General features: G+C 45.7%; 1 protein-coding gene across 4 annotated transcripts in view; it reads right to left on the reverse strand.

Annotated features, from left to right (window-relative positions):
• Nucleotides 1-16,673, reverse strand: part of CLUAP1 (clusterin associated protein 1) — a 165,765-nt gene that overhangs the window by 106,031 nt on the left and 43,061 nt on the right. For all 4 annotated transcript variants that reach the window (XR_012161187.2, XM_073362813.2, XM_073362811.2 and 1 more), the window contains exon 6: nucleotides 3,312-3,395. Coding sequence is in view for 3 of the 4 variants with exons in the window: in XM_073362813.2 (XP_073218914.1) it covers nucleotides 3,312-3,395 (84 nt within the window). In the remaining variant the exon portion in view is untranslated. The remainder of the gene's footprint in view (nucleotides 1-3,311; nucleotides 3,396-16,673) is intronic.

A 16,673-nucleotide genomic window follows, 5' to 3' on the forward strand; every position in this document is an offset into this window, starting at 1 on the left:
GTGGGGAGAGGTGGACAGAAGGTACAGTGATGGCTCTGTCTCCCCGTCCCCCAACATACCCAACATTCAGCAGAGCCAGCTGGAGTGAGGGTAGGAAAGCTGCATCCCATGGAGGGGTGCAATGAGGGGGGTGCTGTCTCTGTGCTCCTTAGAGCTCAGGGAGGCAGTTGGTCTCCCTTAAACAGATTGCCTCTTGGGATTCCTCTTGCAGCAAGAGTTCTTTGTTGCCCAGCAGCAGCCCTGCTAACGTCTCCAGGACTAGTACTACTTCCTGACAAATATCACATTTTAAAAGAATCTAATCGGTCTTGATCTCTTTGTTTTTTTCTTAGCCCTGCCATGGCCATTTTTTCAAAAATATATTGCAATCAGACTAGTGCTACGTACTCTACTGCAAAGAAGAAGAGAATGGGAAAAAAACCCCTTCACGCATGTTAAAATGTGCTGGGTATGTTCAAAGCATTTGCACCTTTGAAACTTTTTGATCGTTCAGAAAGTTGTTTAATTAAAAAGAGCTATGCGTTTGTTGAAATTCCAGCAGTGAAGATTATTTGCTGTTCAGCTAGAGTAGATCATTTCATTAATTGGTCCGGAACTAACCAGCTGAGGTAGGTTTGAGTTATTGATATTTCCCATGAAGTTATCAACTCTAATATGCCGAGACTGGCTTATTGGAGCTACGGCCTAGGATATCAATACATATTAACAACATTCAGGATGCATATAGACTGTGAACAGCAGGAAAAGCAGATGGAGAGATCACCTTGTGTATCTATTGGATTTGGCATGGCTATTTAAACCTGAAGAGTGTGTGTGGGGGGGAAATACAGTTGGCTATTCAATAATTTAATTTGTTTGGGCTTGATTACTCCACACCCAAGCTGGCAGGGGGAGCTATGTTTCTGGGATGTTTTCAATCCTAGAGCAGGATGAGCAGTGTTTGCACTGATACCTATTTTTTAGGGGTCTGCCTACTAGATGACCACTTTAGCATGGCCAGGGTTTCATGGAATCCCACTGGTGGAGACTACTTGATAGACTGCCCTGACACAGTGCGTTCCTAAGTGTCCTGACCACATGCTCTTCTCAACCAGTACCAACTCTTTTGCCACTGATCGTGTTTCAATCAAACAGAGAAATGCCACTGAGTTGAGTGTAGCGCCTTGTTTTGTTGGCCAATTAACAGACCCCCACCAGATATTGGCTTGTCCCTCACCAATTAACATTCAGAGCTGACACTTGCCATTCAGGATCACAGGATGGGGCCATTTAAAAAACAATTCTTGTTAAAATCTTCAGGTTCAGTCACTTTGAAATTCTACCTATCTAAAGATAAATGTTCTCCCAGTTAAAATACAGGGTCAGCACCACCTCCAGTTTGGAAACAGAACTTTGTGCTGAATGCTTCTCTTTGAAGTGAACTAGTGTGGAAGAATTTAAAATACAGGTATGTCTACACTGCAATGTAAACGCCGGGGTAGTGGGACTCGAGTCAGCTGACCCGTGTTAGGGAACCTTGGGCTGGAGCTTCTACACTGTATTTTAACCCTAAGTTAAGATTATTCTGATCACTGTTCAAACCAAGGGCTCTGGCATCCACGCTGCAGTGCACAGACCCAAGTCAAAGTAACCATATATCCCAAAAAGCCCAGCACCACTCTAGCCCTAGGAACTGTGGGAAAGCTTTAGTGCCCGCCTTGCACATTACCAGGAAGCAGCTCACTTTACAAAAAGCTTGATCAGTTCACTCTCCACTGCAAACCCAGGAGGCCTTCTCTAATAGTGTGCTTGCAGAATGCTGATCAGAACAGGCTGGCTTAATGCTGATTTGAATTTCTGCCATTTGCCAAGAGGGAAGAGAGCTTCTGTTTTCAACAGAGTGGACTGCAGATTGTTGGGATAGAGAGGACTAAGGAAGTTGTCAAACTGAATTGTGGGATACTATCTACTGACTCTGGGGGTTGAGTCAAGCAGGGCTGTGGCTGCATTGCAAAGCAATAGGGCTCAGATCCTGGGTCCCAGCTGGACTTGAGCTCAGACACTCTGGTCCTGCAGGGTCCTGGGATCCTGGGTCCAAGCCCTGGGTCAGAGCAATTGCAGTATATAGATGCAGGGGGGATTAGCCTTGTGCCTGGGCTCAAGCACAGGCTTACACTGCAGTACAAACATACCATAAGAGACCTGCCCAGCTCAGCTACCTCCTGGACATTCAGAGAAACAAAGGAGTGGCAGAAGCGGGACACTCAGCCTTTGGTTGGGGAGGGAGTGCTCTGGGTCATCATGGTCTTGTGACCCCCTTCTGGTGGAGGATTGGAGTAGCATTGCCAGGCTTCAGTGGACACTATATCAGCCAACCTTGATGGGGGGAAATTTCCACGGAAGATGGAAAACTGAAGGGGGTAAAAGAAAGAGATCTGCTAGATCTATTTCCCACAAAAGACCGTTATTCATATTTTAATACATGTGTCTGTTTTTCATTACAGTATCATAGTGGCCCAGCGTATAGATTATAGCTTTCCATACACATGCATGGATGGCTATGTGTAGGGATTCTCTTCTCTCCGTGAAGTTGAGCAGGGTCCAGACACAATCCTTGTTTACCCAGTATCCAAGCACCATGAAAGTCTAGTCCAAAGGGTGTGCAAAGGAGTCCCACCTCTCTTCCACAATGGCAGACAGATGCTATTTTGATGCTGGGGAAGACTGAGTGTATGCTGTGCTTTGTTAAAGGGTGCTAAAGATCCCCCAGATCCTGGAGGCACTGCTTTGCTCATTGTGTTTAAGGCACTTCTGTAATTTTTAGCCAATGACTAGGGGCTGCTGCTGGCCCAGTGCACCACTATAAACAGACTGTGGCTTCTAAAAACCAACCAGGAGTCAGTAGCATGCATCTACATGGGCCTACACAACACAAAGTAACCTGCTTGATTAAAGGGTTGAGTTTGTCTTAAAACCAACAAATTTCCCAATGAAAAAAATGTCATCAACAGCCATGTTTCATTCACATGGATGGGAGATGCAAACACAAATGAACTTCTGCCTTGGTGAACTTATATTTATGCATTTGCCAGTAGCAATGACATGGTGGATGATATGAGCAACTGACTGCAGTTCAATATTACTGTTAAAGCAGCTAGTTAGACTATTTGTTGACACTGCTCTTGAAGGGTGATACAAGCCATACATATACATGCTTTTCAATCCCTAGATGCTGGCAAAAAAGAACCTTGTTCTTCCTACACAAATGACAGCTGGAATGGATATTCTGTGGAATAAAAATTAATAATGAAGCAAATAAATGAACAGCTTACCAGAACATCTTTGATAGCAATTTTCATCACCTTTTCAGTCTCGTTTATCTCCAGAGGTCTCGCAATGGATTCCGTTCTCAATTCCTAGGAAATAAAAACACACCAAGATGCTCAAGCATCATGCAAAGGAATTATCAGTCACAGAACTGGGGGTGGTTGAGCAACTCCAACAAAGGCGTGTGCGTAATAAATGGAGTGGAATTTCATATTTATGCCTCATTGCTCAGGGAGCATCACAGAACAGGAGGCTATGAAAAAGGTCAGAGTTAATGGAGGCCAGTGTTAAGAATTAGCAATGCAGACATCATTTCAAAGTGAGATAAGACGTATTGCTCTGAGCTGGGAACACCTTTAACCTGCCTTTAAGGGCACAGTTTCAGCCACTTACTTGTCATTAATATTAAAGGAAATTACACGGGTTAATACCCCACGCACCTTGCTCAATATGTACCCCAGAAGGTTAATTTTATTATCTTCAATAAAGATATTAAAAAGGTTACAAATGATGATCATACATCTGATCTACTTCAGCCCTATGAGCCAAACACCTCAGCTATCCAGACTAAGGGCTTGTCTATGCTACAGGGGCTAGGGCAGCATAGTTAGAGTGCTGGAGCTATGACACCAATAAATCCGTAGTGTAAAACACAGACTACAGTGACAGAAGACAGTTTCCCCCGCTGCAGGAACCCCACCTTCCCACATGACAGTGGCTATGTTAAAGGAAGGATTCTTCTGTTGATCTAGCTGTGTCTACATCTAAGTTTTAAGCACAGACCAAGCCTAAGGAATGATCAGAACCACTACCACTAACCTAGCCAGCAGAAGCAATCAGTAGATGTCATGTCCTATCCAGTTCCCCCTTCCCAATTCAACTAAGACCCATGGCAGAGGGGGAGGAGGTGCTGACTGACTTGGATTCAACATCCCTCACCAAAAACGGTGCTCATAGGTGGACAGCAGAGGTTGCTGAAAGCCTCATGAGCCTGGTCAGTTTGTGGGTGGAAGAGGATTTAGCACTCATCTGTACAAGCAAATGTAGTTGCAGCCGTGTTGGTCCCAGGATATTTGAGAGACAAGATGGGTAAAGTATTATCTTTTATTGGATCCACTTCTGTTAAGTTTTCAAGCTACAGGAAGCTCTTCTTCAGGTCTGGGAAAGGTAATCTGATCATCACAAGACCTGATTCAGGGATAGATAGTCCACACATAGTTGGAAGCTTCCATTTTTCTTTTAAACAGAAGGAGGACTGACACACTGACAGGCCAAGTGGACTTACAAATAAAGCCTTTGGCTAGGTTCTCCTGAAGGTATGTGTGCAGCGTGGCTAGTTCAGGCTCAGACATGGCATATATATGCCCAAATGGAATGTCTGCCCATGGTAGTAGCTCTATTGGGCAATCGTAGTCTCTGTGCAAGGGCAAGGTGTCTGCAGGTTTTTTTTCCCCAAAGACATCCTTGTAATCTCTGTATTTGGATGGAAGTCAAGGACCAAGAGGAGTGGACAGCTCTGCGAGGCTAGCTACCCGTGCACATGATCACTGGGGAACTACCGCATGCCATTTCCTGGTGTTAAGAAGTGCTACTGGCAGAATTCTGAGAAAAATTCGACTGTTTATTCATGAAAGCTGGTAAGGGAATTGTGGAGGGCCAGTCACAATATATCCAGAAACAGAGGGAAATGAGGGGACCAGATGGCACTAAAAACTGTAGGGTCTCTCGATGACCGTGAGAAGAACAGTTTCTGTGGCCACTGACAGGGGATAAGAGGGACCTGTTGATCATCTTTCCTCATAGGCAACTGGAAATAGCGTGTCTTAGCTTACCACGGTAGTAACAAAGGTTAAGGCACTGCAGGTGCTGTTTCTTCAGGGGCAAGTTACCAGTGGGTTAGGTCTATCTGCATTGGCTCAAGTGATGTGGCGGAATCCAATAGCAGTTGTGAAGCCTCTCTCCTTTCTTCCTGTTGCTCAGGTAGACAATTCACAATATGGATAACAAGATCTATGAAGGTGTCTAGACTTGTTGGGGTCTCAACTGGTACCAGTCCATCCTTAACCTCATCTCACAAGCCACCTCAAAACTGAAATAACTAAGTTGCCTCATTCTATTTCCGATATGAGACAGCGGAAGTGAGCTACGGAGGAAGCAGCTTCCAACAGATGAGAGGCCCGGACCAGTGCCTCCCTTGTCAGAGGGCTGACTACCAGGCTTACTTTGGTATGCTCAGAAGCATACATCTGCAGTCAAAGCAAGAACAAGAGGTGGCACTGATTCATGAAGCCTTGGAATTTGGAGTTCCCATCGAATCATTCAGGCAGAGGAATAGCAGGTCTCAGCTCAGATGACAGTGCAGCCATACAGGCCCGAAGCACAGCATTCTCTACATGGAGTTGATGGACTTGCTCCTGCAAACAACTGATTTTCAGTGGTCAGCTACGCATTCTGTGCCTGCAGTGCTCAGGATCACCCGCTCATGCAGTGCCAATGCCCCTTCAGGTACAGAGAACTCTGCTGGGTCCATCCTCATCTGGGCCCACTCAGAGAATTTAGTAGTAATCCAAGCAAGCTGTATATCCTGGGGTGGCAACCATGCCTATTAGTTAGAGTTAGCCAAGATCTGAATCTGATGCCAACCCAAAGGTCAGAGCAGGACAGATTCAGGAGTCAAGCCAAGAGTCAGAGACAGCGCCAGGTGCCAAGCTGAAGATCAAAGCTGGAGTCAGAGTCGGGTGCCAAGCCAGGAATCGAAGTCAGAGTCAGCATCAGGAGCAGGGCACAGGAGCAGGCACCTGCAGCAAGGCAGGGAAGCAGGAACTGGAAGTAGACAGTGGTCTGGGATAAGGAGACCAGGAATCACAAACAGGCAAGGCTCATGAGTCAGGCAAGTAAAGAGGGTCTGTAGTAACAAACAGCCAGGAATTCACCTAGTTGCTCAGGCCTGGTCTACACTATGGGATTAGGTTGAATTTAGCCATGTTAGGTTGACTTTAAAATGAACCCTACCACTATCCCACCATTGTCCGTGGACACCTGCAAGGGGGGAGTCTTACGCCACATGGAGAAGGATTTTGTGGATGAGGAAGAAGAGGAGGATGAAGAGAATGCGCAGCAGGCAAGTGGTGAATCCGTTCTCCCTGGCAGCCAGGACCTTTTCATCACCCTGGAGCCAATACCCTCCCAAAGCAGCATCCCCGACCCTGAAGCTGGAGAAGTCACCTCTGGTGAGTGCACATTTGTAACTACAGTGCAGGGTTTAAAAGCAATAGTGTTCATAGTCACCTGGTTGAAATAGGGGAATTTTTGTAAGGGAACAGTAAAAGGACCCCATTCATGCTGGACTGTTTGCGCTTGGGTAAAAGGGATCATCCCAGAGAATAGCCACGTGGCGTGGGGGAGGGGTGAAGGGATCATCCCAGAGAATAGTCAAGCGGTGGGGTGAGGGTAGGTGTGTGCTTCACATCTACTTGAATACTGCAGCCCCTCCTTTTAAATGTGAAACCCAACCCACTGCTTGCTCTGGGAAAGGGAGCTGCTGCAGTTTGAAAACATTCCCACATGTTATGAAGGCGTAAGAAGCCAACTCAATTTTACTATCCCTTTTTATCTTCCCCTAGGTGCAATTGTTTCTACGTTCCCCCTATCATCTCCATCCCTGAGGTTAGCACAGACTAGAAGGCAAAAAAAAAAAAAAAATACCGTACTCGCGATGACATGCTTTCCGAGCTCATGCAGTCCTCCCACACTGATAGGGCACAGCTTAATGCATAGAGGCATTCAGTGGCAGAGGCCAGGAAAGAATTAAGTGATTTAGCGCTCATCCCCACTGCATCCACTGTATAACTGCCTACCCTCCTCCCCATGTTCCATAGCCTCCTCACCCAGACGCCCAAGAACACGGTGGGGGGGTGGGGGTGGAGGCTCTGGGCACCCAGCCACTCCACTCCAGAGGATGGCCCAAGCAACAGAAGGCTGTCATTCAAACAGTTTGATTTTTAGTGTGTCTACAATAAACAATGTAGTCTTGTCCTTCCCTCCTCCCCCACCCCACCTGGGCTACCTTGTCCACTATCTCATTTCTTCTTTAAAATTAATAAAGAAAGAATGCATGGTTTCAAAACAACAGTTACTTTATTAAAAAGGGGGGAGGGTAGTTGGCTTACAGGGAATTAAAATCAATAAAGGGGGCGGGTTTGCAGCAAGGAGAAACACACACAACTGTCACACCGAAGCCTGGCCAGTCATGAAACTGATTTTCAAAGCCTCTCTGATGCACAGCGCACTTTGCTGTGCTCTTCTAATCGCCCTGGTGTCTGGCTGCTCAAAATTGGCCACCAGGCAATTTGCCTCAACCTCCTACCACACCATAAACATCTCCCCCTTACTCTCACAGATATTATGGAGCACACAGCAAGCAGCAATAACAATGGGAATGTTGGTTGTGCTGAGGTCTGACCTAATCAGCAACCAACGCCAGCGAGTTTTTAAGTGTCCAAAGGCACATTCTACTGCCATTCTGTATTTGCTCAGCCTATAGTTGAACTGCTCCTTACTACTGTCCAGGCTGCCTGTGTACGGCTTCATGAGCCACGGGAGCAAGGGGTAGGCTGGGTCCCCAAGGATAGCTATTGGCATGTCAACATCCCCAACGGTAATTTTCTGGTCTGGGAAGTAAGTCCCTTCTTGCAGCTGCTCGAACAGCCCGGAATTCCTAAAAATGCGAGCATCATGCACCTTTCCCAGCCATCTCACGTTGATGTCGGTGAAATGTCCCTTGTAAATCACCAGTGCTTGCAGCACCATTGAGAAGTACCCGGTGCGGTTGTACTGGCTGGCAAAGTGGTCTGGTGCCAAGGTAGGATATGGGTTCTGTCCATTGCACCACCACAGTTAGGGAACCCCATTACAGCAAACCATCCAGTATGACCTGCACATTTCCCAGAGTCACTATCCTTGATAACAGAACGTCAATGATTGCATTGGCTACTTGGATCACAGCAGCCCCCACAGTAGACTTGCCCACTCCAAATTGATTCCCAACTGACCGGTAGCAGTCAGGTGTTGCAAGCTTCCACTGGGCTATTGCCACTCACTTTTCAACTGTCAGGGCAGCTCTCATCTTGGTATTTCTGCATCTCAGGGTGGGGGAAAGCACCTCAGAGTTCCAGAAAAGTGGCCTTACGCATGCGAAAGTTTCGCAGCCACTGGGAATCATCCCATACGTGCAACACAATGTGGTCCCACCAGTCTGTGCTTGTTTGCCACGCCCAGAATCGGTGTTCCACTGTATCAACCAGCCCCATTGGAGCCATGATGTCCCAACTGCCACAGCCCATGCTTGCAGGAACATCTGTGTCCATGTCCTCATCAAAATCCTCCTCATGGTCTCTTAGCCCAGTTCTGCATATACTCCAGGATAATGCACGAGGTGTTTACAATGCTCACAACAGCAGCAGTGATGGTGAGCTGAGCGGGCTCCATGCTTGCCGTGGTATGGTGTCTGCACGGAAAAAAGGCATGAAATGATTGTCTGACGTTGCTTTCACGGAGGAAGGGACGTACCCAAAACCACCCACGACAATGTTTTTCCCCCATCGGACATTGGGAGCTTAACCCAGAATTCCAATGGGCAGCGGAGACTGCAGGAACTGTGGAATAGCTACCCACAGTGCACTGCTCCGTAAGTCAATGCTAGCCATGGTAGCGAGGACACACTCCGCTAACTTAATGCTGTTAGTGTGCACATAGGCAATTGACTGTATAAAATCAATTTCTAAAAATCAACTTCTATAAGATCGACCTAATTTCATAGTATGGACATACCCTCAGACAACTTTCTTTGCCTCTCTCTTAAGTAGAGTCCCAGCCAATCAGTGTGGCTGGATGTCTCCCCTAATCAGTTGTTATTGGGGCATTCAGTGCCCAGGATGTGGTACCACACTTTGCGATAGGCATGTGTAGGACCCACGGAGTGTGAAAGGTGTGTTGTGCAGCGTATTGAGTATAGTAATGGAGAGATGTCTGCAGGTTTTGCATTTGTTGTTCTGGAAGAGTTTGTTGCCTTTTTGACATGGTGTGCCCTGTTCTGTGGGGAGCTTGCTTCTGATGAGGAGCTTGGTGAGGCTGAGGGGTTGTCTGAATGCCAGAGGAGAGTGTTCAGGAAAGATTTCTTTCAGGATACGCTCCTCATCAAACAGGAGTTGTAACTGTTTAATGATATCCTGCATGGGTTCCAGTGTGGGGTGGTAGGTGCTTTTTTCCCCTTCACTCGGGGTATTTGGGTGGCCCGTTCCATGATGCGATCTACTTCTCTGGTGTGTGTCCTTGTTTAGTAAGGCTGTTTCAAGTGTGTTAAGGTGTGTATCCCAGACTTTCTCCTCAGAACTATGGTATCTGAGTACCTGGCTGTAGATAACAGATTTCTTGGTGTGTTTGCGGGCGATTACTGGATCCGTGAAGCTAACTGAGGTGATCCAGGGTTTCTTGTATATAGTTGTCCGTGGGGTTCCATTGCTCAGGCTTATCATGGTGCCCAGGAAATTGATGCTGCTGCAGAAGCATTCCGACAGAGTTCAATGGATGAGTGGTGGTGGTTGAAGTGATGATGGAAATATTTGAGGGAGTTTTGGTCAACTGTTCATAAGATGAAAATATCATTGACATATCTCAGCTATATCATTGGTTCGGTGGTGTATTTGTCCAGAAATTCTTCCTCGAGACGGCCCATGAAAAGAATGGCATACTGGGGATGCCAATGCCCCAAAGACAGCTATGTAGGTGAAACCATTCACTATGCTCTCCAATGAACTCACACAGAAAAATGATAAATGACAAAAACACCTTGTCACCCTTGGGTGAACACTTTTCATCACGCAGTCACTCCATATCTAATTTGTCAGTCCTCATCCTCAAAGGAAACCTGCACAACACCTTCAAAAGACTAGCCTGGGAGCTTAAATTCATAACTTTGCTACACACTAAAAATCATGGACTCACCCATGCTTGACTGCTGGGACTGATTAGACTGCGGTGGAGTCTCAAAAAGATCCTTGCTCCTGGCATAGCTGGATCCCCTCCCGCCCTGGTAGCAAGTCCCCAATCCTCCCTCACTTCCTCATCGACCCCCGTCATACCAGGGGCCTGTGACTCAGGCTCCTCGGAGATATCCACAGTGGGTGTGCAGTGTGGTGGTGGTGGTATCTCCGCCAAGAATGACACACAGCTCTTTGTAAAGGTGGCAGGTTTGCAGCGTGGCACTGGATCCACTGTCGATCTCCATGGCCTTCCAATACGGCTGCAGCAGTTCCTTTGCTTTCACGCAGCACTGCTGCTGGTTCCTGTTGTACCTCTTCTCCTCTATCACCCATGCAATCTGCTCATAGATGTCCACATATCTACAGCTGATCCGTAGCTGTGCTTGCACAGCCTCTTCTACCCACAGGCCCAGGAGACCCAATATCTCCTGTCTACTCCAGGCTGGAGCACATCTGGAACGTGTAGCTGGCATGGTCAGCTGGGCAGTTGCACACAACAACGGAGAGCAGCTACGTGTGCTTGCGAAGATGGACAATAAGGAAAAGGCATTTCAAAAATACGCACAATTTTAAGGGTGGGTGCACTTCTGGTCTCAGTGACCAATGGACAGTAGAGTTCACAATTGTGACCAGGATGGTCAGCGTTAGGCATTGTGGGACAGCTGCTGGAGGACAGTTAGGATTGATATAGGTAACAGAGTGTCTACATTTGCACTGCATAGACCTCAGTACCTCTATCATAGCTCAATGCTGCTCAGGGTGGTGATATTACTATGTCAGCGTAGTGGAGGGCTTACATTGGTGGGAGACAAAGTGTAGACATATGCACAACTAGGTTGATGCAAGATGGTTTACATCAACCTAACTTTGTAGTATACACCAGGCCTAAGTTTCTTCCACCACAAGAAGTTGGTCCAATAAAAGACATTAACTTACCACCTTCTCTCCTTCAAACAGTAAAACAGTTCATCATTCACCGGGAAATAAAACAGGTTTCTATTCCCACTGTCCAGAGGGATATTAGAAACAGCAAGGCATTTATTTTTTAAGTACAAAAAACTACCATGTCAGACTCCTTTTAGTGACCCAATGAGCCACCCACAGAACACGTACATCAGATCTGGACTAACTGGTAATGTTCAGACAAAACTGTTGATCCTCAGCAATTCAGGTTTCAAACATCTATGAAAACGTAATGTGTTCTCCTCTCCTGCCTCCCTCACTGTCCTTGGCTGCATGAAGTTTCACTCATCCCTTCACTGCAGAAATCCATGCCAATTTCTACAGTAAGGCTCAATCCTGCAATCAATCAGAGCCACTAGCACAAATGCAGATGCCAAATGCAGATCTGATTGCAGGACTGGAAAACAAGAGCATCACTGCATTTGTTTAAAAAGTCATTTAGGGGAGAAAGGAGAGAAGACCTAAGAATTCAAGTGGATTTTCACAGCTTCTTTATTGGGGAAAAAAAGGAACTAAGACCCCGATCCTGCAAACACTTGTGTAATCACTTTATTTTACTACCACGATTAGTGCCATTGACTACAATTGGGACTACTCGCAGCAGTAAAGTTAAGCAAGTGCGTAAGTGCTTGAAGAATGGGGTGGGAAGAAGTCTTATCAGAAATATCCAGCAATTATATTTTCTAAATGACAAACCCATTGATGTATTTTTAAAAATGGATATTCAAAACCATTTTCACATATACCTGTCATTTAGCTCACTAGAGTTATGAATGGTCTTGTACAGGAAGCTCCAATTCACTGACATTTTTCAGGAGGAAGCTCTAACTTGGTGATGCAGATTAGGTCTGAAAGGAAAGCAGATCTCACTGATCTGGCTGGGACTGCCTGAACTGTTTAGTTTTTGAAATAAAATTTACCTTACAAGTTAATTTAACATCATTAAACCATTATTAAATTAAACAAAGCTTTTTAAGTGAATATAGCTTTGACAGCCCCTATTTTCCCAGGCACACAGACAGCTTGTGCATTCTCTCCGTTCTCCTCCAAAACATGATGGCATCTGCCTCTTTCATTGTTAATTGCTTCTTTATTACTTGGTGTTTATGACATTTAGGGCCAGATTTTTAAAACATAGGCTCCCTTCCCGTGCTCATAATTTGCAGATGCATATAACTGCACTTTTAATTATTTGCAGGCACAACTAATGTCATTACCCAATTCTGCGTACATACCAGGTAGTCAGACATCACAATGACATCAGTTGTGCCTTCCAAAAAGGTAGGCCAGGCTAAAAATTAGGCCTTGCACATTTTCTTTTAAAGTGATTTGCTCTTTGCAATTAGTTGTGCTGATCAGCATATACTTCAAAATACACAAGAGTTTTCCTTTAAATTAAATCTTAAAAGAAAACCTCTCACCAGGGATGAGAGTTATAGAAAAAATTATTAATCCAAGAGGAGGTCGGAAATGGGAACAATTTAGAAATATATCTGATTATTATAACTGTTAATGAAAAGAAAACACACACGATGAACCAGAGGGGTATTCATGAGCAGATTGATTGTTTACCACTTACCCGTGCTTCCTCTTCAAGTGCCCAAAAGCTCAATGGCTGTAGTGCTGCTCAATAAATACTAATTGGAAATCAGGGAAGCCAAGAGTAAAATTAATTTTGATTAACTAAAGCTGACAATCATTAAAAAAGAAAGAATCTACAAAAACCCACAAGAGACACCATTTGCAGGTGATTTTAGTCCTATTTGCTTTGAATCACATTTGCAACTATATGCTGAAGGCAGAGATTTTAATTCAAAGAGTTTTGGATGTAATTTGTGAATAATATTGGGAAAGATTTCAAAATCCATGGGCCAGATTCTTAGTTATTCTACTACTATACTTGGGACAGGCATGGGGGGACAAGGGAGGTGACTAAGCCACTTTTGGGTTCCCCCATATTCTGGGGTTGTACAGGGTCTGCCTGGCCCTCACATGTAAGTTAGGGAAACCCCAGGGCTGCTCATCTTATGTTCTGCTTCCTGTGGCTCCACAGAAAACAGCAGTAGTGCAGTGAGCTTTAGCCATACCCCTGACACACTAGTCTCCACTCACCCAGCTCCAGAGATTAGAAGCAGGACCAGTGCACAGCCCTTGTACCAGCTCTATACTAGGCTGAGAATTCCTCTGAGCTGGAGAGCTGGGAGGTCCCCTGCACAGGAGACTGTTTCTGCCCACTTTAAGACCTTGTCAGTCTTCCAGGGTGGTGTAAAAAGGCTACAGCAGAACTGAGAATGAGGCTCTCTATGCTTTAAGCCCTTTTGATTCAGCTTGGTTAAGTTTAGGCATTACAGCTCACCTGACCTCAACTGTGTATGTGCTCTGAATACACAGCTGATAAAGTCCCTGGGGGCACTTTACCAATAGACAATAGCATAGCAGATAAGGTGCACAGAATAGCAGCTCCAGATTGCCAACTCTCGCCATCTGGTCGCGACTCTAGCGATTTAGAGATGTTTTTAACTTATCCCATGGAAACATGATGAAAGGCGCCAACTCATGTGTGATGTTATACCCCATATTCTTCATAGAAATATTGTTATGATATTAATATGGCATAACTAAGATATGCTTTATGCAAGATGGGTCATGTGAGGTATCATTGGAAAGGTTAAGATTTACTGAATGGGTTTATCTAATCTGTATGCATGTATCATTTCTGTATCTAAAGTTAGGAATATTGTCTATGTAACAATTACAACTGTGTTGATATGTGCTTGGGAAACGCCCACCAGACAGTAAGCAATCAGCCTTAATGGGCCACTAGGAAAAGACAACGAGTCTTCGAAGATGTGGATCCTCCACCTTCTCAGGAGTTCCTTCCTCGGGCCCTTGCAAATAAACCTTGTCTCATGGTTGCCCTGACACTGCAAGATCATGTGATGGTGTCACCTGGTACAAAATACCACCTTGGACACTGCTGGTACTTTTCCACTGGAAACAAAGGTTTCCATTGTTATGTAAATTCTATTTAAGGCTGGGAAGCAAGGCAATCTGGGTTCTCCATTCGCCTCCCCATGTGAGAAGGAAGACTGCTGAACGCTCCTGAACAAACCAAGGAATTAAGCTAGGGGAAGGCAAGCACTGAGTCCAGGCTGTGAACAGAGATCTAGCCTGTAAAGAGATATAACTGGAACTCTGAGCTGCAGAAACTCTACAACCTGCCTAAACAACATTTACGGTGAGAAATCACTATGTGTAACCTATTTCTTTAATGTATTAAGCTTAATTTGTGTGCTCAGTAATCTGCTTTGTTCTGTTTGCTATCCCTTATAATCACTTAAAATTTACCTTTTGTAGTTGTTAAACTTATTACTTGTTTATAATATAACCAAGTTTGTGCAATTCATAACCGGGGGGCGGGGAAGAAGCTGTGCGTATCTCTCTCCACATTGAGGGAGAGGGCGTTTTTTATGAGCTTGAGTTGCGCAGATTTTTCTATACAGCGCAAGACAATACTATTTCGGGTTTATTCTCCAAGGGGGTGTGTACATGAGCGCTGGGTGAATCCTGGAGCTGAATCCTCTCACACAGAGCTGACTTCAGTCTGTCTCTGCAGCTGGGTGTGGCCTTACCTGTATGTTTGTGCTAGAGAAGGCTTGAGGGCCTGGCACAGCAAAACCAAGGTGAGGAAGCCCAGGCTGGTGGAACGGGCAGGCTCAGTTAGACCCCAGCAGATCAGGTGACACTCATAATGTGGGGTACAATCCGTCACATCATGAATAGCCACCACGACTGTCAAAAGGGCTGAAGCCAGAAAGATGCTGCCATTTCCCTACAGTTTGTCTACATGAGACCACCACCATTTTCAATAAGATTGAAGCCATGCCTATAGGCAAAATGGCTACCGCTCTATGGTTCATGGGAATAGGCAGGGCACAGGAGAGACTTGGTGAAAGGGGGCTGGGGAGAGTGGGGGAGCACTGGTGGGTTGCAGGGGAATGCGGGAGCAGGAGGCGGAGTCTGGCACACGGGGAGGCAGAGCAGAGATGGCAGGGTATGGAGCAGGTGGAGGCAGTGCAGGGGTGGAAAGGGAAGTGATGAGGGGTTTCAGAGTAGCGGGAAGCAGTGTAGTGATGGGGGATTAGGAGCAGGGAGAGGCAGGGCACAGATGGGAAAGAAAACAGTGAGAGGGTCCACAGCAGAGGGAGGCAGGGTAGGGGTGGAAAGGCAAGTGATGGGGGGTTCTGGGGCAGGAGGAAGGGAGGAGAGGAGAAGGAGGCTCTGGAGCAGCAGGAGGCAGGGCAGGTGAGAGAAGGTCCAGGGCATCAGGAGGCAGGGTAGGAGAGAAGCAGTTCTGCTCAGTCTTGGGCAGAGAAATGGGTGGGAGTCAGGCTAGTATTCCTTGTACAAGGCTAAACCAATCACATATTATTTTTAGAAATGTATCTGATGTATCTGTGACATTACTGCTTATATGAATAATGATATAAGTTCTTTATTATGTATATCTGTAATCATCAACCCTGAAAAGTAACATAAGTTCTATGTGTGAGTGGGAATCATGGTGCATTAATTAGGTCAGAGGCTCTCAAATGATTTATCATCCAGCCCTTCTTTTAGCAAAGGAAATAAACTGGGGGGGGGGGGGAGGGAGGGGAGTCAAGACAGTAATAGGAAATGAATGGCAGTTCCCCTATCTTAGGGATGAAGAGAGGGTAAATGGAGTCTCTATCTTAGCCACTAGAGAGAGGTATGCATTTTTGTGGGCATTAACAGTTGACTTTTGAACCTGAAATTCTCTCAAACACTGGCTGAGGATAGAGGGAAGTTAAAAAGTCAGACTAACACCCCCACGCCCTCCATTTTTATGGTTTTTTTTGTAATTCATGATTTTTGGGGCCAATCTCGTTATTTTTGTGGGTCCAATACATGACTTTTGATCTACTGAGGTTGGCAATACTGCAGTTCATTCCAGTAAACACTATTATTCATACTTACAGTTAAATAAAGGAAACTAGTACAATCAGAAGCACAGGTTCAGTTTTCACCAGCACCAGCCACTGCAGCACCAAAAGAAGGTAATTTGGATTAAGAAGGAAGTATGACCAAGCCACGGGGGTACACGGATTCAGTGCAACCTTGCTTCAGCCTATGCCTCAGAGAGCGCTGGTAAAGATGAAAGTTGCCTTCTCTTGGCAGAAGCCCCAAAAGAGGGAGGCAATGGAAATACTGCCAGCCTTCCTTGGCGGTGAAATCATAGAATCATAGAATATCAGGGTTGGAAGGGACCCCAGAAGGTCATCTAGTCCAACCCCCTGCTCAAAGCAGGACCAATTCCCAGTTAAATCATCCCAGCCAGGGCTT

Source organism: Lepidochelys kempii, chromosome 10 (assembly GCF_965140285.1).
Source record: "Lepidochelys kempii isolate rLepKem1 chromosome 10, rLepKem1.hap1, whole genome shotgun sequence".
Classification (NCBI taxonomy): Eukaryota; Metazoa; Chordata; order Testudines; family Cheloniidae; genus Lepidochelys; species Lepidochelys kempii.